This window comes from Mytilus galloprovincialis, chromosome 2 (genome assembly GCF_965363235.1).
Source record: "Mytilus galloprovincialis chromosome 2, xbMytGall1.hap1.1, whole genome shotgun sequence".
NCBI classification, from domain to species: domain Eukaryota; kingdom Metazoa; phylum Mollusca; class Bivalvia; order Mytilida; family Mytilidae; genus Mytilus; species Mytilus galloprovincialis.
This window is the reverse complement of record NC_134839.1, coordinates 25,117,097-25,141,994: the sequence shown is the minus strand read 5'-3', so window position 1 is coordinate 25,141,994 and position 24,898 is coordinate 25,117,097. Positions and strand designations below refer to the sequence as shown.

Here is a 24,898-nt window from a genome sequence, read left to right as displayed (position 1 = left end):
TCTTTGAAGGCTAAATTAGCACGCATCTGTCTAAAAATGAATTTTATTACACAATAACTTTTCTATTTGAAAAATCCACAGGGGTCAAAATGCGAAACTAAACTCCTAACTGTGTATTGCTACCTTAGATAAATTGTTGAAAATCACAGTTATATGGACTTTTTTTCTTAACGCTTTCAGATATTGGGATGATTTTTCGCATGTGAGTTAACCAACATGAGTTACAGATTAAGTTTAAGTTTTGTTTCGCTCGGCTATATTTTGCCAAATTACAGGCTATGGACTTTGATAAATTGTTGAATATAACCATTATAGTCTTTTTTTCTAAACGATTTCAGATATTGGGCTAATTTTTGGTATGTGAGTCATACAGATCAAGTTTAAATTTCGTTTTGCCCAGCTGATTATTGCTGTAATTTCGGGGATCTGGAGTTTGATAAATTTTTGAAAATCACAGTTATACAGGTTGGGAACAAACCCCCTGTATGGTGATTATACCTGTATAGAGGGATAATCCTTCTTTAGAGGGATAAAATTATCCCTCTGTAGAGGGGTATTTTTGTTTGCACTGGATTTAAAGCAAATTAGGGCAGAACGGCATTTTCTATTTATATTGGCTATAATCTCTAGCATTATATGCATCAACATATGCACTTTACTAAAAATTGGGATAACCAGTTTTCTGCAAAAAGTGACAAAACTTGCAATCTATTGTATACCTATCTGAACACCTGATCAACAACAAAAGGAATAGTTGACCTTTAAATTTCATGTTAAATCTAACAATAGAAATTCTGTTCAGTGATGCATAAGTGAGTAGAATTTACCTGATCATCACAGCTTTCAATCATGGTGAACAATAGATTTTATTTTTAGTCAGATAAGCATCACTGGGCATGTGCATATTAAATTAAGTACATCAATTGGTGCATCAACTGTTCCAGGTTACTGCCATAATAAGTAAAGAATGCTATTCTACCCTATTTTGATGTAAATCCAGTCTAAACAAAAATACCCCTCTATAGAGGGATACTTTTATCCCTCTAAAGAAGGATTATCCCTCTATACAAGTATAATCACCATACACAGGGTTTGTTCCCAACCTGATATAAGGACCTTTTTTCTAAATGCTTTCAAATATTGGGCTTATTTTTGGTATGTGAGCTAACCAGGATTATTACAGATCAAGTTTAAGTTTTGCTCCGCTAGTTTTTGCCAAAATAAAGGGTTTACAACTTTGAAAATTTTTGAAAATCACAGTTATATAGACATTTTTCTATACGCCTCCAGTTTTTGAGCTGATTTTTGATATGTGAGACTACCATCATGTTTGTGTCCACATGTGTTATTAAAATTGCAGATGTTTTAACTTTTTGGGACAGGGCCATTCATGTGGCTTTTACACATCTAGTTTTAATATATATTGGTTAACAGGAAAGAATTATATAATTTTACTACATTAAAACAATGGAATTTTCTGCAACTTTATTGAAAAATTATTTATATCACAGAAAACAGTAACAATTGAAATATACAATAATTCAACAATAATAAATATATACAATAAAGACTTCAAAAGTATCTTAAATAGTAGATACATATACTTACAAAAAATGAAACTTTGATCTTTAAGATAGAATATTTATTCTATCAATATTTAAACAACAAAAATTTCAACAACAGGCACTTTAAAAAAAAATATGTTGACTATGCGTCATGTATGACAAAAAATACTCTATAAAAACATAGAGATATAAATCAGTGCTTTCTGTGGAAAAAAAAATATGGTGTTTTGGAGAAAATAGTTTTCCATAATTTGTTAATGGACTTCTACCTTTAAATTAGTACCTATTTGAAAGCTTTAATTATAATATCTATCTGTTATATACTTTGATACTGCTGTTATATCCAAATTATTAAAGAATTTATAGTGGATACATTACCATATGATTAAATGGTGGAAATACAATTTCTTGGTTTCATTGTAGTATTGATTTTAATGTTGTAAAATTCTGGTAAATTGCAAAATGGAAGTTTTATTTAAAAGATTTCAGATATGATTAGTGTATGATTATACAAATATTCTGTCTGATTAAAATACTGATTTGCTCACAATCATGTGTGACGTGTCCATGCTTTGGCAACACACTTTAATTTCTGTTTCGGAAATACACCAGTCAATGCCTGACTTATAATTTTTTAAGGTGTGCTTCATTGGGACAAAGCCAGCAAATCCTGAAAGTTCTTAAAAAAAGAAGTTAGAAAATGCTGTCAGATCCTTGTAATGGAATCATGAACACAAGACCTTAATTTTAATCAGACAAACAAATATTCCAATATTCCCTAAAAATTCACACATATATATGTTGATACACACAACAGTTTAATCTACCTAAATGTCTAACCAAGCTTTGGCCTTTTAATTTTCCAATCACCTATAAAAAAAAAATCTAAATAATATTTATTTCATTCAGTCGTTACTACTTTAGAATGCTGAAGATTTGACATTGGTGTGAAGTGTTAATGGGTTACATAGTAACAGAATTATAGTCCTCCTAGTGTGTATCCACCTCCACTACCTCCGGTCCAGAAGTTACTCCTTTGTTGTGTTCCTATTACAGTCTGCCCCTGCATCTGGGCATATTGGGCAGCATTAGGTGCATATCCAGGTGGAGGGGGCTGAAAACAAACAGAAGAAATTAATTCTCTGTTTATGTGAAATCCTTATCAATGAATGTGAAAAATAAACATTACTTAAATAATAAGGAGTAGGTCAAGTAAGACCCCTTTTTTAGACCCAAAATAAATCAGTTTTACAAAATTGTTAAAATGTAAATTTTAAGCTATTTATTTGACAGAAGAATGGTTCTGTTACATAAATATGGGCTGTTTTTGACAATATAATCTACATCTATCGGGGACAAGCATCATTAAATCATGCAAAATTACTGAAATCTTCACAATTTTAGTATTTGACTTAAATTTTGGACGGTTTCCGTCTTAAATGGATGTAGCCGCATTTGAGTTCATTCTGAATATTTAAATGTAAGTTGTATTTGATGATTTTACATAACACATATAAAGGTTGAGAGTGAACACAGATGAGGCTACTTTCATTTTTGACAAAAACCATCTGAAAAGTGACATATTATGGCATATTTGATAAATTTTCATATTAAAGCTTGAATTTGATCTTCTTTAATAACTAAATCAGTTCATATCTTTCACATAAACTAATTGAATCGACTGAAGTAGACACTGTAGTGTTTAAAAAGTGTCCAAAATCTTTCATCAGATGAACCTGAAGTTTGAGACCAAAATCTGCCCTTACCGTACCTACTTGTTTAAAAAAAAATTATCCTAAAAATACACTGGATACAATGTAAGAATCTATATATACATTGAACTTTTAAAAAGTTATCCCAAAAAGACATGACCAAATAATTATTAATTGCAAGTATTGACAAATATACACAAACTCAATATTGTTCAATGTTAAAGATCTGAAGTCAATGAACCATGACTACAATATGACATGATATTAATGTACATGTGGTTACACACAGATCATAACAACAAATAATTAATAGAGTATGTTAGATAGAACAGGATGTTTTAGATTGGCTTGCTTGTTAGAATACTTAAAAGTTGTATGAGCTCTGACATGTATATAAACATTGTTCACAACAAACCCTTTAATAGGATTGACATTATTAAGATTCTTTGATTTTGGAAAGCCAAATCATATACACATTATTTTAACATGTCTAACATGACATTCTTCAAACGCTTTAAGTACACACACTTGGTTATATGAATATATTGTTTGGGCTGTTCCGATCATACACTATAGTCATATGCTTTTTTATGAATGAGCTACCCAATGTCGTAGTAAGATAATGTAACAATATAAGCATTTTACGAATATAGACGCTTGTGAAACTGAAAATCATCACAACAAGGAAACGGGAACAAACAATGCTAAAATGATTTATAAACCATTTTTTTATACATACAAGTAAATTATCATTTAAATTTATCTAAACCTCTCTAAATATGTTATTGAAAATAGTTTAAGCATGTCACTTATTCAGTTTGCTCCTTTCTTTAACATCAAATTAAAAGTGCGTTTATTTTAAAAACGGCAAATATTTGCCTACACCTTGAGCGCCTTGATCCAAAAGAATTGCTGTATTTGTCCTATTAGAAAACAATTAATTCATGGGGGCTTGAATTTATACTGAATTTACAACCAGTTTGCCATTTATGCCACTATTTTAACCCTCGCTGTCGCTCATGGTAAAATATTTAGTATAAAGGGCCAACCTGTGCTTATATCAGTATAAATTCAAGTCCCCATGAATTATTTCATAATTATATACATGTACTTATTGATGATTTTGATTTGATATGATACAGATGTTGTGGTTTGTCTTCAATGAAGCCCGTACAAGCATGACTAATGGCTGGTACAGAACAATTGCTATTACTCTTAAACTTACAGGTATATTGGGCTGTGCTATTCCGTCAAATCTGGCACCTGAATCAAAGACATTATTGGCTACAAATGGTTGTGGTTGTTGTGTTGGATAACCTCCTTGTTGTGTTGGATAACCTCCTTGTTGTGTTGGATAACCTTGTTGTGGAGGGGCCTAAAATAAAAAATAAAAACTTACTATAACAGACAAGAAGGATATGTACATTTTTTACAAAAGTAGTCTGCTCAATTAAATTTAATTAAATTAAATGGTATTTGTTTTGCAAGAAAAAGTATGCTTACTTTTACATACTGAAATGTGCATGTTCATTGATTCCATACTACCTTCTAATTAAGAACAAGAAACTGCTTTCTTGGTTCTGACCTAATTATTATTGGCGAAAGGAGATATTATAAAAACAATTGAACATTTTATTTTTATTCATGAATATTTAGACAATTGACAAGCTCTAATGTTGTTTTTACGATAATATTTCTTTCATTTTATCAAAATTTAGTTTATTTAATCAAAATTGTTTATGCTGTTAAAACTCCCATTGAATAATAACAAAATTATAACTTGTTACAAACATTTTCAGAAAAAAAACCAGATTAGATGAAGGATTGAGCACTCACAAACATGTTTAACACGCCACATTCTGTATTTGCCAGTTCCAATTCATGAGGATCATGTTATTCAGTGGTTGCTGCCTGTCATATTTGATTTTTATATATTGTTTTGTCGTAAATCAAGTTGTTGGTTGTCCATTTAATTTTAAATTTAAGTAAACAAAATTACTGACTAAAGAACTTATGAAATTACTAGACTTGACACTCAGTGCAGGTATATTCAGAAATCCTTAAACATATTATTATGACTCACATGAAAAAAGTTCAGCAGTTACTATACATATGCTATTAAAGACACTTACGTATGAATAGGGTGGTGGTGGTCCCTGAGGTGGTGCACCATAGGCTCCAGGAGATTGATAAGACTGTGCCATGTGAGTTACTGTCATACCTGGAGCTGGTGAGCCATCTGTTAAAAATGTTAAATACAAAGGTTTTCACTTTACATGCTTTATAAGTTGAAGAAACTTTTGATCTTATCAAAAATGCATTGGACATTATATAAAATCATATTTTCATCTTAATCGCATGGATCAGATGTCACATACTTGGACATTATAACTACATTGCGAGTGCGTCATGATTTTGCTATAGGAGGTAAAGCAACAGGGCATGAGTTCAGTAGATTGAGTACCTTTAAAACACTTTGAGCTAACTTTGCCAGTCTGTAAGTGCATTCACACTTTGAGCTAACTTTGCCATTAAGTAGGTGTGTTCACACTTAGATAAGCTATACATGTACTATTTTTAACATCTTTAGTACTAATTTATTTATGTGTAGTTGAGGTTTTACTTTTGTCATCTTGTAAAGAAGAAAGTATGATAAAAGCTATTATTTAGCCCCTGAAATCACAAATATGGTAAAACTTTTCAAACATATGAAGAGATACATGAATAGAATGATATAATCAGTTTATTTTAGTGTATAAATATAACTTTTATAATGTCCCTATGATCATGATGAAGTAATAAGTATAGCATGCATTTTACTCTTAGTATTAAAAATTTGACAAAAGAGATACATGTATGTGCAGATCCAAAGTCTAAAATACACCATTTTTTACCTATACCATGTTGGGAAAATTTGAGTGTTGATGTCTTTTGTGGCGACATATTTTTATTTATTTTAAGACAACTGTGAATACCTAGCTGAATCCACTAGTTTTTACCCTATCATACAATCACCTCTTCAGGTATTGGTTCACTTGATAGAACTACATTCTAGGTTACTGGTATGTTGAATACATGTACTTCAATTACTTACGAGCAAAGCTACTACTGTATCCTGGTGGCCCTTGCTGATATTGTTGAGTAGGGTAACCAGCAGTGGGATAACCCTGGGTAGGATACCCTGGTGTTTGGTAAGGTGACTTATTTGGTTTTCCTGGAGAGAACAAAAAAAAAATTATTGTCATACATATAGCTCAATAATAACTATTTAATTAAAATATATACCAACAGTTAATGGCAAAGCACAAAACTAATAGAATGAAAAAACAACCACTAAAAAACATATATATATATTTGCAGAATATAAAATAAACATAATGTATGTGTAGCAAACAAGTGCAAATAAAAGATGTAGGATATACATGATATATGCAGGGTTCATTCTACATGTTAAAGGAAGATGTACATCTCCAGTATTCATATATATTTAAAAACATCATTAAATGATGTACACTATAACAGTATGACAGTGGAATTAGTTGTTCTCTTTGCTAACAAGCTTCTGTAAATGTTTCCTGAAATTCAGTGGAGATTTGAAATGGTTTAATCATGTTCCCAAGAAGTTAACCATAGACTGTATCTAAATGAAAACTGCATGCATGTCCATTTTTTCCAGGATTTTTCATAGGCCCATATACATTTTTACAGCACTTGCCAGGTATATTTTTTACAAGTGATGATTGTTAGGTACATTTGTACACTTACATGACTTATGTAAAGAAACACAGATTTACAAACTAAGCTGCAGATCATTGTTTTGTATTGGCTGATGTAATTAAGTCTTGATGAAAAACATTTTTTACAAATCACACAAGCCTGAAATAGGTCCTAGTTTTGTTTCCAATTCATGTGTTTAAGTCATGTAAGTTAAGTGTGATGATATGTTGGAAATTGATCTGTTCTCCAATTCATTTTGAATGTTAGCTGTAATCATTACTGTAAAACTAATTCTGGAGATAAAAAAAACTAGCATGGCAGGGATTGCTTCAGATAAAGAAAAACTAGCATGGCAGGGATTGCTTCAGATAAAGAAAAACTAGCATGGCAGGGATTGCTTCAGATAAAGAAAAACTAGCATGGCAGGGATTGCTTCAGATAAAGAAAAACTAGCATGGCAGGGATTGCTTCAGATAAAGAATCAAAGAGCTGAATAGCTCTGAGGGGAAAGACGGCCCTTGTTTCTATTTCATTTTTTTTTTGGGGGGGGGGGGGGGTATCTTTTGATAGTCTTCATATAAAGAATGAAAAAAAAGAACAGCTAGAACATGTGGAAGGTTGACACTATTGGGGGGGGGGGGTATCTTTTGATAGTCTTCATATAAAGAATGAAAAAAAAGAACAGCTAGAACATGTGGAAGGTTGACACTATTGGAATCAATTGTTGTTTAATGTAATTTCGTTTCTTTAGTTTAGGATTCAATTTAGACCAATGGAAGAGATCTGCCTGCATCTTCTAAATCTAAACATTCAATTAAAGTTGATAGTTAACAAGAAGTAATTGTAACAGGATGCTGTTACGAAGTCTCCCAAACAAAGCTCCCATAACTCGCCATTCATATGTTCATTTGATTTGATTTTTTGTCCCAAGAATATATATGGCTTACGAGTAGGGATCTCCACCATTTACAAGTATTCAAACAGAAGGGGGTGGTGGTGACCCCCCAGGAAGTTACCTACATTTCATTTGATTTGTTTTATTGTCCCCTACAAGAATATATATGGTTTTAGGGTGGGGATCTGGACCGTTTACAAGATAATAGCACATTCTCAAATTGAACAGGGTGGGGCGACCCCCAGGAACTTCCCTTTAATTTCATTTCATTTGTTTTATTGTCCCCTACAAGAATATATATGGTTTAGGGGTGGGGATGTTGACCGTTCACAAGTTTTCAAACAAGAGGGGGTGGGGTGACCCCCTCCAGACTTCCCTTTTATTTCATTTCATTTGTTTTATTGTCCCCTACAAGAATATATATGGTTTAGGGGTGGGGATCTGGACCACTTAAAAGATAATAGTACATTCTCAAATTGAACGGGGTGGGGGTGACCCCCAGGAACTTCCATTTAATTTCATGTGATTTGTTTTATTGTCCCATACAAGAATATGTATGGTTTAGGGGTGGGGATGTTGACCGTTTACAAGTTTTCAAACAAGAGGGGGTGGGGTGACCCCCTAGGGACTTCCCTCTTATTTCATTTCATTTGTTTTATTGTCCCCTACAAGAATATATATGGTTTAGGGGTGGGGATGTTGACCGTTTACAAGTTTTCAAACAAGAGGGGGTGGGGTGACCCCCCAGGGACTTCCCTTTAACTTTATTTCATTTGTTTTATTGTCCCCTACAAGACTATATATGGTTTAGGGGTGGGGATCTGGACCATTTACAAGATAATAGCACATTATGAAATTGAACGGGGTGGGGATGACCCCCGGGTACCTCCCTTTAATTGCATTTGATTTGTTTTATTGTCCCAATCAGGAATATATATGGTTTAGGGGTGGGGATCTGGATCGGTTACAAGATATAAGCATATTCTCAAATTGAAGGGGGTGGGGATGAACTCCCAGGGACTCCCCCTATATTTCATGTGATTTGTTTTATTGTCCTATAATCATTTCTGAAGACTGCATGTATCTACCACTTACAGTTTTCAAGTTATATTCATTTGAAATTTTTAGAAAATAAAATCCCATAGGGTTCTATAGTAAAACCCTCCCTTCTTTCTACCCCCCAAAATAGCCCTTAATAGACCCTAATGCACAAACGAAAGATTGATGGCTCACCTAGACATATTAGTCTACCATTTAACGAAATCCTAAGTCAATCTGACAAGCGGTTTTGGAGAAACGCTGCGGACAAGTTCATTTTTTAAAGTGGCGGAAGAGGAAGAGGAAGAGGAAGAGGAAGAAGAAGAATAATAAAAATAATAAGAACTGACCAAAAACAATAAGTCTCCAAACTTTGTTTGGGAGACTTAATTATCTAAAATTCAACTAGTTGAATTCTGTCATTTAACAACAACTACAATTATTTTTGAAATCTTAATAGTGTACGACTGAACTGCAAGCTAGGACCATTTTCCACTTTTTGTGACAGTACTCTTAAGATTTTTAATTTTTTTCTTAAAAAAGTTAGGACTGAAAAATCTATTCAGTTTTAAATTTCCATTGATAAAGTTCCCAGTTACATCTCTCATCACAGGGATACATGTACTAATTAAAAAAACCAATATGATTGATGCGAACTGTGTGAAGCTTGTTTCCAAATCCTACATTTTGAAATATTTGTAAAATTTCATGAATAAATAGGTTTAAACTACAAAATGCAACATTTGTAATTTTTTTTGTTACTATTACAATGATTATGTTGGTACACAAAATTTAGTTTTAATGGAAGACTTCTTATCATATACTAAATGTCACATTTTAAGTGTTTATTTTAGTGGATAATTAGCTCATAAATTGAGGTGCTCCTGAATTGGAGGAAGATTCTCAAAACAGAGTTTTACAGAAAAAAATGGAAAAGATTGTTTCTCTCCCCAATCTTATGTAGCCCCTCGGACTTTTGGTTACTTTGAAAGTTGTTGACCTACAAATTAAAGTATTGCATGTTGATGTTTGAATCATCTACAGCAACCATCATTATGTTTAAATTTAACAAATACTATTTTTTAATAGGTGCACAATCTTTGAGAATGATTTAAATAACCAGTGAAGGATATCCCTGCTTATGCGTAGTGTGGCATTTCAACAATGACGTCACTATAAAATATAATGTAGGTATGATATATTTAGAATATCTCGTCATACTGATTTTTCCGGATTGTTAAAGAAACGTAAATAGTGTAAAGGAGAGCTCAATATACGATAATTTCGGGAGAGACAGAAGGGAAATGTGTAAAAAAGTGTTTAAAGTCAATTTATTCATTTGTGTCTCCCCATCTCATCATTCTCAGTAAGATTTGTTGGGGGTTTTTCCACACTATAAAAACAAAATGAATGATGTGAGGGAATGTCACTCTGGTCAACCCCATTGGGGATTGACGGCTTGAAGCCGTCTTCCCCAAAAACTAGCATGGCAGGGATTGCTTCAGATAAAGAAAAACTAGCCTCTAAAGACTGGTTTTGAAATTTCTTCCTATTATTCAATTATGACCACGATGACCCACTACAGGTGCGGATCCAGCCATTTTAAAAAGGGGGGTTCCCAACCCAGGACAAAGGGGGGGGGGGGGTTCCAACTATATGTTCCCATTCAAATGCATTGATCGGCCCAAAAAAAGGGGGGTTCTAACCCCCGGAACCCCCCCCCCTTTGGATCCGCCAATGCACTATAAGACCATAATTTTCAGAAATCAATGTTTTAAAATTATCATGATTATGCACATTTTGTGAATCATTCATAAAGAATTTTTGTGAAATTAGCTCAGGTAGGTCTCCTCATCAGGGGTCTCATTGAGTGGGGGTCTGATCCCGGATCCCGTTAATTGTTTAGTGAGAATCCTGTATCCTGTGTCTCGCCGTTCTTCGTTTCCAGTTTTCATGCTTAATTGTTCGACTTTCACATGTCACTCTTTAAAAAACCAGCCAATCCTGCATCACGCTTGGACCCAAGGCCAATGAGACCCACCTCATCAAGAACTTAATTTGACAGAACATGCTCATAAAAATAATATGTTGAAATTAATAAAAATGTTTAAATTTTAATTTAACTGATACATGTACAAGTAACTTATCAGAATTAGCTAAATTTGCCTGTAACATTTATTATGTTGTTGTTATCTTTGTAAACAAGGATGTAGATTAACAAACAAAAAATATTAATTTAGTAGAACATGTAGAAATAAACCTTAGTTTTTCTCTTCTCATTTTTATAGACAGTAATAATTTTTATCCTGGATAACTTGATAATTTTAGCAGATCTTTAACACTGTTGTACGTCTCTTACCTGACATTCTAAAATTTCGTAATAATATTGTTTACAATTCTCTCTTGTGAGCTTTGATCATCAGTTCTGGTTGACTGATTTCTCACGATTCCTTATAAAAGATAACAAAACAATATCAGTAAATCTGTAAAAAAAAGTTAAATTTACAGGTTCGTCAATTAGATATGAATATTGTTATAATCATTATTTTCAATTTTCTATAAATTATTATGTATGGATAATAAACTGGATGAATATTTTAAGATTTGTTATCAAATAGTTTAGCATTTAACGCCCTCTGTGGGGAATTTTTGTACAAACGGGAGACAATCCAAATGAGGTCAATCGCTATTGATTCCATAATGAAATGAAATTCAATAGGAAACGACTACATAAATGGTAAAAAAATCAATTAATGTAACACAGTTTCACGTTTTTATATTAATGTCATATTTCATAACAGATTTGTGTTAGAGTTCAGCAGATTTTTCAAAAATAAACACACTTTTGTCAAAAATGATATGGACGGTCGCCATTTTGAAGAGGTTATCTTTTAAAACAACGAATTTTTTGTCCAAGTTCTTTGTAATTTGAACATCTCAACTTGTTTTAATGGGATCGTTTGAATGATTACACTATTATTTAAAAACGGGCTACATTTTTTACAATGAATTTTAAAAAAAGAAACAGAAATATATCATTCAACAGATAAACTCATAAAGGAGGACCAAGGAACTGATTATTCATCTTTATTTTTATCAATGACACTTTAAAGTACAGAGGGAAAATTAACATATTTATAATTCTTGGATTCTTAATGAATTTGTCAGTTTGTTGGTTAAACTTCTGAGTATGAGTGAGAACCTGTTTGAAGTTGAGATGCAACAAATGTCTTCACAAATTTACACCAATAGTCAATATATTCATGTACATTGCCATATTGTCGTGTTTCAGTTAAAAAAAGATGAGTAGGATAGCGCAATCACATATGTTAACTCAAAATTTAATATCATTGTGCAAATGTAGTGTAAGAAGATTCCAATAACTGTCACATTCATGCAGTTCTCTATACATTTCCAATGTCACATGCGGAAGCTATACACCTTATCGCTAATCCCGGCTGACCCGGCCGCTTGAACTTTTGACGCATACAACAATCACTTTTCCATTGTGGCGTCAGATATTTTGTTTTATGACGTCAAAATATTACGGGAACTTGTGTGATATCCAGTAATGGCGGACAAATAGCGATAAGGTGTATTACATATGTACTTCATAGTAAAAGCTGATTAGTGGTTAACTCCAACATTAAAAAATTCTTAAATTGGTCTACAAAATATAATTGCTTAATAAATGTGCCAGATCTACAGAATATGTACATTTGTATCACAAGCTCCACAAATTTCATTAAAAACTTTGACATTTAGTTCTTCTGATCAAACAGAGTTACATTTTGTATTGGGAAACATTTATGATTGGTAAAATGGAAGAAAAAATCCTTTGTCCCTTTTACCAGTCATGCCAGTTCTGATTCTGTATATAGCAGGGGTCTCCACTGATTTATGATGGTGCAAACATCTGCTGCCACCGTCAAATGATCCCCTCCATCGTTAAATTATAGTGTTTCCTACAGGTGGTTTTGGCGTGTAATGGCGCCCTGCCGCGATTTCTCGACGCCCTGCCCTTTTTGGGGAAAAAATTTGGCGCCCTGCCCTAGTTTTGTCGAAATTCCTGACGCCATGCCTTTACGGTACTGAAAGACATATTTTATGAATACCACTCGAGTTATTTCCCTTCAAACGTAAACAAAAGTTCACTAGGACGCCATTTTGTAATCGATTTCGTAATCAGCTGATTAGCAAACTGCAATAGACTGAATAGTGAATACAGATACTAATCACGCGTCCTGATTGTATCCCCCAAGTCCCAGAAACATCGTTTTGCCTAGAAGATTAATGATATGACATTGTTTTGACAAGAAACTAAACCGGAAAACGATTTCAAAACATCGATTGCTTAGATCAATATTTTTGACAGCTGATAGATTTGTAATTTACATAATATACATTGTTTGCATGGTTGAACAAGCCAATGAACGGCGATCATGAGACATTTGTCAAAGTGAAAAGTAAAAATTTTTTGCAAACTATTTTTAAATACAAATGCTTGACTGTACCTTAAATGAAATGAATAAAAATCCAAACTAAATTATTAAAAGCAGAATAATCCAGAAAATAAATGAATTCCTTGATGAAATGTTGTCTTTTGTTTACAAACATGTCACATGATCATTTTAGGCGGGGAAAAATACTTGATAAAACACCTAAGTAATAGACAACTATTTCTGGCTATTTATAGACATTTAAAATAAACAGCTGATATGGTAGTGCCATGAAAGTAATAAACTTGGTGTATCTATATTAATTTAATTTGGAAAAGGGTGTAGAGGGGAAGGGGTTAATTTGTAAAGTTTTTTTTTTTGTAATTTACTAAATTTTGGTTACTAAAAATGACCAGACAAATTCTTTAAGTTAATCATTTTAAATAGTCCATTCATATTTAAAAAAAAAACCAACCTATCACCCTGATCTTTTTTATGAAACTCTGGCTTTGGCAAACCAACATTTTTTTTCAATGTGGTCCCACATCAAGAATATGATAGACCCAGAAAGAAGTCTGTTACATGTATATATTTTGAACAATAACTATTAAGAGGTCATTAAACTAGTATTTTTTAAATGAATCCATTTTATAGAAATTGCCTGTTTATGTTAAGTAAGTGCCCTAAAATTGTTGTCTATCGCGCTTAATGTGCCCTCTGAGCTAACAATTACCCTGCCCTTTTTAAAAGCTGCAGGAAACACTAAATTATCACTATTACATTTCCCTATTTCTCTTTAATTTGCACCATTTGCATTGTTGAAGTCGATTTTGTTAGTCATGCATGTTTTTACTCAGTTTAGACCAAAAAACATGTTGATAATTTATAGCATAATACATGTGATACTGGTGGAAGTATTATTTGACAATTTCAAAGAAAACAAGCTAGTATATATAAAAAAGAAGATGTGGTATGATTGCCAATGAGACAACTGTCCACAAGAGACCAAAATGACACAGACATTAACAACTATAGGTCACCGTACGACCTTCAACAATGAGCAAAGCCCATACCGCATAGTCCGCTATAAAAGGCCCTGATATGACAATGTAAAACAATTCTAACAAGAAAACTAACGGCCTTATTTATATAAGAAAAATGAAGGAAAAACAAATATGTAACACATAAACAAATGACAACCACTGAATTACAGGCTCCTGACTTGGGACAGGCACATACATAAATAATGTGGCGGGGTTAAACATGTTAGTGGGATCCCAACCCTCCCCCTATCCTGGGACAGTGGAATAGGTTGGTTTTGTGGAAAATTAGAGTCAGTTTGGTGAGAGTACAAAAAAAAAATGATAAATGTAAACTTTACTTTTTTTTTATCTTGACAAGAAAACAATATCTTAACATGTTTTGGCTACAAATTATGGGGTCACACACACTTTGGTTATCAGTCATTAGGACTGTTAAATTGGCTAAATTCAGGCCTCGACAATAACGCTTGTCCAATTGTCCGGTACCACAGGTAAAAATGGTCCGACAAGTAAAAGCTATACCAAGCTTGTCCGATGGGACAAGTAGAATCGCAGAAAATAAATTTTAATCCAACTTTGATGAACAAAGTATAATTATTAACAAAAAACAAGAAAAGAAGATTTGTTTGACATCTTTCCTTTTTAAACTGAAACTAATTGAACTTTTTATTTCTCAAGACCCCTCAGACTTGCAATCGATAATTTAAAACTGGTTCTTTGTCAAGTACTTTTAACAGGTAAAAAGCACACTTTTCTCAGAAACCAGTCTTACCGATCCCATTCAACCATGCACTTTTTAGATAAGGTAACTTTAAAAGACAGTTTGTCACCAGCTCGGAAATGATTCGGCTCCAAGTTTAATAGACAGTTGGGCACTGTAGGAGACATATTTCATAGACATGATTAATATACAGTTTGGCAAGGCAGTAGAAATTTCTGGACCAAGACAAACATGACAAATCAGAACTTCTTTTCCTAACTTATTTTGTTGCTTTATAATAATTAATACCAATGTCCATAACATATTTTTTAAATAAGAATGAGGAAATTATTTACCATAAAAATCATCAAATCATGTTTGATCTTTATGTAGAAAAAAAACAATACTTGCAATGCAGTGACCTATAGTTGTTAATTTCTGTGTCATTTGGTCTTTTGTCTCATTGACAATCATACCTCATATGCTTTTTATTGATTGCATTTGAATAAACTTTTTTCAACTTTTAAAAAAATAGGATAAAAATCCAATGAGTGTACATTTAGAGGCCAATCAGATGGTGCCTCATGTGCAAAGTATGATGAGACTTTAGCATTGATAAAAACTAGAACCTAAGTCCTGTGACACAACTAAATTCAGTTGTTCATGGCTCATATCTTTTAAAAGTATTTCAAAGGATATAAATCAAATTCTGTTCAATTTTTTTTAATTCATTTTGTTCCTTGAATCAACTTGAAATGCAAAAAAGGTTAATATTAAGAATTTTTTTGGACAAGTTACAATTTCATTTGGACAGGTAAGTTTTGGTATGTACTTGTCCTACTGGACAAGTTGAAAAAAAAGTTATTGTAGAGGCCTGGAATTTATTTGAAGGAAGATCTGGCCCATGAAGTCTGTTTTCATCCACAAAACATATCTACCAATATCTTCTAAAGTTTTTACCTATTCTGTACATTTGTATGTATTTTCAAGCATGTCAGGCATGTCTTCAGCACTGAATGTATATTGTTTTGTATGTATTTTCAAGCATGTCAGGCATGTCTTCAGCACTGAATGTTTATTGTTTCATATATTATTTCATTCTGTTTAAATTTTAGATCCAGATTTGATTAATTATAAGTTCACAAAATGGATATCAACTGACTTTGATGTGAAAAATTTCTGCTTATAACATTTCTACTCAAGATTTAAATAAGGTTAAAAAATGGCAGGATCACGTCAGAATCCACATGGATTGAAGCAGATTGGATTAGACCAGATTTGGGATGATCTACGAGGAGGAATCAAACATGTATACAACCGACAGAGCATGGCTAGAAACAGATACATGGAACTATACACGTATCCTTTTACATTTAATGTGAATTTGTGATTCATTCAGAGATTAATAAAAACATTTCAGTTTAAACATAGACAAATGATAGATGTGTTCTACTGTAAATTTAACTGAATTTTCAAATTTTTAGTAGGTGGGGAGGGGGGGGGGGAGAGATTAATACCATGAATTTTGGGGTTTATAACCAATGATCTTACATGCTGCATAACATGCAGTTAGAAAAGTAAGGTTTAAACAATTCAAACTTTATATTTGGGCTGCTTGTTTGTTATTTATATCAACTCAGGCCCGTAGCCAGGAATTTCAAAAGGGGGGTTCGTTTGACTCAAAAACTTGACTTTAACAGTCACAATTCGAACAGAACATTGACTTTAACAGTGCTTATTTGTTTTCAAGGGGGGGTTCGTCCGAACCCCCCCCTGGCTACGGGTATGCAACTACACTTGCATTAAGATGCATTATATTAAAAAAAAAACATACTATAGATTCTTTATCTACATATTCTTTAAGAACTTGAATAGTTCTCTGACATTAATTTTTTTTTATATCATTGTTTGTATTGTATTATGAAAATTATTGATGTTGTTAATGTTTATGCCCTTTTGGGCCCATAATTGGAAATAAATATCTTCTTCTTCTTCTTATAACAAATGCAAAAAGCTTTGAACATTATTGGTTTTGAAAATATTAAGCCACTATGAAACACATTATTTTAACATAACTCAACGGTCAGTAAAGCAGGTAAAACAATTCATCCTGTGCACTTCTGTTTTATTCAAATTCTAAATAGCACTGGTAAACATGAACAAATGGAACCACATGTGAACTTGTCATTTAATCAAATAATGCTTCCTTAATGCTTACTTAGACATGTTTACAATTACTGTACAAGTGTTCATCAGTCTGGACAAGCTGGTCAACAGTCATCTTCAAGGGCACAAGGTGGGCGTCGCCCAAAACCACCAACAGGAGGAGCCCAGTTTGTTGGATTTGAGCTGTATAAAAGACTAAAAGATTTTCTTAAATCCTACCTGGTCACAGTGTTGAGGGTATGTTACACATCATGTTATACATTTACTTTCTTTTGTTTGAAATCAGACTTACCAATTTGATTTATATTGAACACTATTCAATGATATGATGTTCAATTATAATTTTATATAATAAAAAGCCTTGGACAATTTTTCTTGATACAAATGCATACACAGAAACATCTACTGTTAATTTTTTTCTTGCAATTTGGACATAACATTCTTCATGAAGCAGAACCTATGGGAAACAGGACGTTAAATTTGAATGCATTTTTATCTGCCCTTGCCACTGTTTTATGGCCTTAAAGGATATCATATATTAGTGATCAACAGCCCATATTTCTAATTGTTTATATTGCTCTTCTTGACACATTTAACATTGTTTAAACCAAAGGGGGGAAAAGTTTTAAACATTATACATTTGGCTTTTATGTCAGTTTCATAGGTTTATATTCTGAACATGGACGTTGCCAAATTTTTCACCAGCACTTTTTTATATGTCAAATTTTAATGTTACATGTATCTCCAACAGGACGGACAAGATTTTCTTGATGAGCAGGTTCTATCATTCTACACCAAACAATGGGAGGATTATCAGTTTTCCAGTAAGGTATTAAATGGAGTGTGTGCCTATCTAAACAGACATTGGGTCAGGAGAGAATGTGACGAAGGAACTAAAGGCATTTATGAAATTTATTCTGTAAGTACTAACAGAAGAATAAGTTATAGGTTATTTAAAACAATAACATTACATCTTAAAGGTACATCAAATTATATTTTTTTTTATTGTTAATCATGTGTTAATAGGATCTCAAACAAAAACACCTACATATGATTTGTAATGACAGAAATCTTTGCCACTTCAGTCAGTTTTGATAAACTTCAAATTTGTGAGTTCATGGATTGTAGTGAGAATTGAAGTAGCTGTCTATATTTGTGTATAGGGAGAAAACTGGAAAAAATATAAGAAAACTACTTTTAACACTTTTTTATTTGTTTCAGCTTGCATTAATTATATGGAGAGATAATTTATTCAAACCACTGAATAAACAAGTAACAAATGCTGTGCTTAAACTAATAGAAAAGGAGAGATATGGTGAAACCATTAACACCAGACTTGTTAGTGGTGTAATTAATTGTTATGGTGAGTAGATATGGTGAAACCATTAACACCAGACTTATCAGTGGTGTAATTAATTGTTATGATGAGTAGATATGGTGAAACCATTAACTATAGACCTGTCAGTTGTGTAATTAATTGTTATGATGAGTAGATATGGTGAAACTATCAACACCAGACTTGTCAGTGGTGTAATTAATTGTTATGGTGAGTAGATATGGTGAAACCATTATCATCAGACTTGTCAGTGCCCCGCTGAGTGGTTTAATTAATTGTTATGGTAAACAGCTGATACTGTCAAGTGAAAAAAAACATAATCAAATAAGTTGAAACCTTTTGCTGTTGTGTTGGCCAATATTTGATTGTAATCCTTTAAATCATTAAAAATAAGTAAAAAATTATAGATTTTCACCATATCATATATCTCTTAATTATTAATTAGAATGGCCAAATATCTATTTTATTAAAAACCCTATTCAAGGCCATTTTGATTTGTTTCTTAAAATATGTTTACTATTTAGTCGAGGTTACAATTTGTCTACATTTTAGTTGAGCTTTTCTTGATTGAAGATGACCTTTCAATAAAAAGGTCTTTCATTGAGTGTTTACTACAAATACCCTGAGAATGTAATTTATTTGAAAGGCTGAATATACTATAATCTTTAAAATCCTATTGAAGACCATCTATGAAATATGTGTTCAAATAGGATGTCAACAAATTTTGTCCATTTTAGTTGAGCTTGGCCTGAATGAAGATGACCCTTCTACTAAAGGTCCCACATTAAGTGTTTATAAAGATCACTTTGAGAATCCATTCTTGGATGATACAGAACAGTTTTATACAAGAGAGAGTACAGAGTTTCTCAGACAAAATCCTGTTACAGAATATATGAAAAAGGTAACATAACTTACTGGTTGAATGTAAGAGATGGCATTTAGAAGTTAAGTTAAATTCTTTTAGAATTATCATTGTTATAACAAATTATACAGGCTATCTATGCAGAACTTGTATTGTGTTTTCTTTAGATGAAAATTTTTCCAACTGTGTATACACCAATATAAAACATATATGTTATGTGTTTTCATCTTTTCAAGTTAACTTTATCAAATCTTTCATAATGAGGACACAATAATTAATTCCAAGAGGACAAACTCATAGACCATTTTGATCAGTTTTCAGATTTGTAGTTATATAAGAAGTATTTTTTAAAATGTATGACAACATTTTGTTGTGAGGGGTGAAATATCTGCATAATGGGTCAACCCATGGTAAAATTAACTTTTGCTGTTCAGTAATTCATAACACTAATAATTTTGATGAAAAAGTTCATGAAAACTGAATTAGTGACATGCTTTAACAACTTGCAATAACACTATTGACAGGTTTTGACAAATTTGACTGATAATCTTACTTTTTTTGTATATTTTTAGGCTGAAGCCAGACTAATGGAAGAACACAAGAGAGTACAGTTGTATTTACATGAAAGTACACAAGATGTTCTAGCCAGGAAGTGTGAGAAAGTTCTCATAGAGAAACATCTGGAAATATTCCACTGTGAATTCCAGAATCTCTTACATGATGATAAAAATGATGGTTAGTATGGGGAAAATTAGAAAACATTTTTAAGAAAAAAGAGCGTTTGCTCCAAATGATTTCCGTTGGAAGTGTCCTCTGAAATTTAACCTTACTGAAAAGTGGAGCTATATTGAAATCCTCTTGTCTAACTGTTTGTTCAAAAATGAAGATTTGTCACATTTTCCTCAGAAACCGTTTAAACAGAATGGTAATTTTTGGTCAGTTGATCTGATGAGTAAAGCCCTTTCCATTTGTCTGTCTGTAACTCAAAGCCAAATTTCCAAACAATTTTTAACAAAACTATTACCGGTATATAGGGTTCAGTACACAGTGTTACAATGTATCTCCTATTGATTGATTTTACTTACTTTGATTTGTATCATTTTTCTGTGGCAAAAAAAAACCACCCTCTAACATATCACAAAGTATTTAGAACCAAAAACTTCATTTATCTTTAGTCATTACAAAGGAGGCAGAAGGTAATTTATACTATTCACATTTTCTTTTAGATTTAGGAAGAATGTATCAATTGGTGTCTAGGATACAGGATGGTCTGGGAGAACTGAAGAATTTGTTAGAAACACATATATATAACCAAGGAATGGAAGCTATAGATAAATGTGGAGAGGCTGGGCTCAATGTAAGTGTATTTCCTGTAGATTAGATCTTCACTACATTCTCATGTGTATTTTACTGTTAACTTGTCCACAGTGGACATCTAATTCACATTAACCTAGTTGTTGTTATCTCCTATTATGTTATTATATTAAATAGAATATTAGATACTCAAATTAACATAAATATGATTTCAAATGTTCAATATGACGAACATTTTTTTTTACAATTTTGGTTATAAAAAAAGATCATGAATAACTTTCCATGGTTTTTGTCGAGCCTTCGACTTTAGTCGAAAAAGCGAGACTAAGCGATCCTACATTCCGTCGTCGTCGGCGGCGTCAACAAATATTCACTCTGTGGTTAAAGTTTTTGAAATTTTAATAACTTTCTTAAACTATACTGGATTTCTACCAAACTTTGACAGAAGCTTGTTTATGATCATAAGGTAGTATCCAAAAGTAAATTTTGTAAAAATAAAATTCCATTTTTTCCGTATTTTACTATAAATGGACTTAGTTTTTTCTGCGAGGAAACAAAACATTCACTCTGTAGTTAAAGTTTTTAGAATTTTAATAACTTTCTCAAACTATCCTGGGTTTGTACTAAACTTGCACAGAAGCTTGTTTATGATCATAAGATAATATCTAGAAGTAAATTTTGAAAAAATAAAATTCCATTTTTTCCATATTTTACTTATAAATGGACTTAGTTTTTTCTGCGGAGAAACATTACATTCACTCTGTGGTTAAAGTTTTTAGAACTTTCTTAAACTATCCTGGGTTTGTACCAAATTTGGACAGAAGCTTGTTTATGATCATAAGATAGTATCCAGAAGTAAATTTTGTAAATAAATAAATCCATTTTTTCCATATTTTACTTTTAAATGGACTTAGTTTTTCTCCAGGGAACCATTACATTCACTCTGTGGTTAAAGTTTTAAAAATTTTAATAACTTTCTTAAACTATCCTGGGTTTGTACCAAACTTGGACAGAAGCTTATTTATGATCATAATATTGTATCCAGAAGTAAAGTTTGTAAAAAGATTACTCAGTTTTTTCTGTAATTTACTTTTAAATGGACTTAGATTTTCTTGCAATCATAAAATAGTACATGTAACAAGAGGAATATTTTTATTGATTTTTTCCCTCATTGTTGTTGAGTCTGCAATTTACAGCAAAAATAGGCGAGACACTGGGTTCCGCGGAACCCTTACAAATTTTTATTATTTTTAATTTTACAGGACCCTAAGATATATGTACAGACAATTTTAGATGTTCATAAGAAATATCATGCCTTAGTGCTGACGGCATTTAGTAATGACTCAGGGTTTGTGGCAGCCTTAGATAAGGTAAGTTATATATCATTAACCCTTTCCTCCATAATGATGCCTTTTGACGCCACCCCTTTACTCCATAATGACGCCTGTGTAGTGCCTAGGTTGAAACGTCTTACCTACGAAAAAACTTTATCAGACTTAATAAAATTTGTATCTAATATAAAAAGGGTATTCATAAAAAGATCTAACTGGAATTTCATTGATGAAATATTCGTTTTCGCAATGCATTAATAATTTAAACCTGATGATTTTTTTTTTTTATTGAAAAAAATCCTGTGAGAATCAAGTATGTAAAAAATAATTTCATAACATTTTTGTGTAAGAATTAGAAATAATTTAACAACATTCCATTTTTATTACAACTGTATCATTTGTTTATTGTTGAAATTAAAAGAATACAACTGTGATGAGGGCTATTCCATTTAAATGGTGTGGTTGGGTAGGAAAAAAAGTTCTTAGTTTTGGTCAAGTGTCATTTATGGTTGTTTGTCTACTAAATGATTGCATCATACTGATAAAAAAGAATGTTTGATACGGAGGGATTTAAGATATGCACTGTTAAAGTAGACTGTTGGTGTATAAACAAAAATAAGGAGATGTGGTATGATTACCAATGAGACGACTATCAATTAGAGTTCAAATGAAGTGGATTTAAGTAAATAATAGCCACCATACAGCCTTCAACAAGGAGGAAAAAACTGTACTGTATAGTTGGCTATAAAAGGCCCAGACATGAAAAATATGAAACTATTCAAAGGAGATAACTAAGGGCCGAATTAAAAAGTTGGTGTGGTTAAACATATTTATTAAGGCTAAAACCTCTCCTATAAACCTAAAATTAAGCTTTTTAAATTTGAGCATTTGCAATGTTGTAAGGGCTCTGTCATAACATTTTCTTTGGTAATAAAACACTTCACTTGAGTAAAAACTTATGTTTTATATTGTAACGCATGAAATTGATGATAAATGATTAAATGACAAAATTAACCTTAATTGAATTGCTAGATAGGTTATTATATAGCAATTAAATATAAACCTCAGGCAAGTAATAGATTATAGATACAACTATAGTGAGTAACCAAAGTTTTATATTTCAGGCGTGTGGTAGATTTATAAATAATAATTCAGTAACAAAGTTAGCTAATTCCTCGAGTAAATCACCTGAATTGTTAGCAAGATACTGTGATCTTTTACTTAAAAAGAGGTATGTCAGTTCTGTTAAAATTTATAATCTGCTTTTCCTTTGTATTTAAAGTTGGAAGCATTACTGTAAATTCAGAAACTATTGCGTGCATTTATTTATTGTGATTTTGTCATGTAAGACTTAAATGCAATTTTAATTTTATGATTTTGAGAAAAATCCTGTTGAATTCATATAAAATATTTCAAAATGCGAGTTTGAATTATTGCGTTAACAACTCTGTTGCATTTTTGCAGTAATGAAAACCTCGCAATAATTTCTGCATTTCCAGTATATGACATAAAGTGTTAACTGATGTTCAAGTATTTGTGTGGGTATTAGGGCAAATTTTTTCAACATTCAGTAAAATTCAGAATTGGAGAAAAAGAAAGTTTGGTAAATTCAACCTCAGTCTAATGAGTTCAAAAGCTTTGGGAATGTAAACATTCTTCGGGTCTATACATTGTTTATTGTAGTTAAGGAAAGTCAATTTGGATTATGTTTGGCTAGATAACCTTTGGACTTTTAAATTAAGTTAAACTCACAAATGTCACATTTTCATGTATAAGTTTATAAGTCTTCAAAGCTTAAATTGTAACATTGTTGAAGTTATTTTAATTGATAAATTAGTTGTAATTTTAAATGAAATATTTTTCATTATTTGCTGCTATGAATGAAGTGTTCAGATACTGACAATACTTATTTTTGACAGTTCCAAGAACCCAGAGGAAGCTGAATTAGAAGATACATTAAATCAAGTGGTATGAAACTTAATTTATTATGCAATAAACGCAACAGAATTATCTTTAAGAAAACTTGGATCTATTGTTTTTGAGAAAAGTAGTGACTGAATATCATGTATAATATAATGATGAGAAAAATTCAGAATTTGAGAAGTAATTGATAAGAAAGAGAAACTATTCTCTTAAGTGTTTATTTATCATTTTGTGCATTCACAGTCACCCGAAACATAAACTTCATTTATAAAACATATCATTTATTCATAATCCTCTTGAAAATTGAGCCTGTTTATAATTACACTAGTATGGAATCAGTCTACCAGTTGAATTCATATGTTATCTACAAATATATATTGATAAAAAGAAGTCGGAAACATTTATTGCTAATTCTGATGCATTCTATGTTCTGATAGCTTGATTTTTAATTTTTTTTTTTTAGTGTAGTATTATACGTTAAATACTTTTCAAATATCTTTCAATATATAAAATATAAAGTAAAATTGCAATGTTAATTATGGGATTATGATAATAAAGTTCATGCTAAGAACAAAAGATATCTTGTACATGTTTGTCCATTATTCTTTTTATACTTCAACCAGTTAAACATTGGCACAAGTAAATATTTGTTCCCTTTTCACATTTTCTTTACATATATTTAAGGTGGTACCCAACACTTTCACTAAAATTCATTTGGCTTGTTTAATTTTCATAAAATGTTCGCAAATTATTTACTTTGACCCTTTTACAAAAATATAAAAAAATATAAAAATTTGAACCAAGCATTTTATCAGAAAAATTACACTGGTTATATAGCAGTTTGACAAACACTAATT

The 24,898-nt window shown here is 31.7% G+C and overlaps 2 protein-coding genes across 2 annotated transcripts in view; one reads left to right on the top strand and one right to left on the bottom strand.

Moving 5' to 3' along the window:
- Positions 1-1,470: 1,470 nt before the first annotated feature.
- LOC143063223 (uncharacterized) lies at positions 1,471-11,439 on the bottom strand. Its single transcript, XM_076235229.1, has 5 exons — positions 11,287-11,439; positions 6,372-6,491; positions 5,410-5,516; positions 4,503-4,652; positions 1,471-2,679 (listed from the first exon to the last, which is right to left on the bottom strand). Exons 1-5 carry the CDS (start codon positions 11,291-11,293, stop codon positions 2,545-2,547), a joined length of 519 nt encoding a protein of 172 aa, XP_076091344.1. The 5' UTR covers positions 11,294-11,439; the 3' UTR covers positions 1,471-2,544.
- A 126-nt stretch (positions 11,440-11,565) lies between these two features.
- LOC143063218 (cullin-1-like) overlaps positions 11,566-24,898 on the top strand; it is a 30,917-nt gene continuing 17,584 nt past the window's right edge. The window contains exons 1-11 of the mRNA XM_076235222.1: positions 11,566-11,664; positions 16,225-16,468; positions 17,332-17,512; positions 18,027-18,194; positions 18,497-18,638; positions 19,349-19,512; positions 20,046-20,208; positions 20,700-20,830; positions 22,050-22,157; positions 23,243-23,349; positions 24,038-24,086. Coding sequence (XP_076091337.1) covers positions 16,332-16,468; positions 17,332-17,512; positions 18,027-18,194; positions 18,497-18,638; positions 19,349-19,512; positions 20,046-20,208; positions 20,700-20,830; positions 22,050-22,157; positions 23,243-23,349; positions 24,038-24,086 — 1,350 coding nt within the window. The 5' untranslated portion in view covers positions 11,566-11,664; positions 16,225-16,331. The remainder of the gene's footprint in view (positions 11,665-16,224; positions 16,469-17,331; positions 17,513-18,026; positions 18,195-18,496; positions 18,639-19,348; positions 19,513-20,045; positions 20,209-20,699; positions 20,831-22,049; positions 22,158-23,242; positions 23,350-24,037; positions 24,087-24,898) is intronic.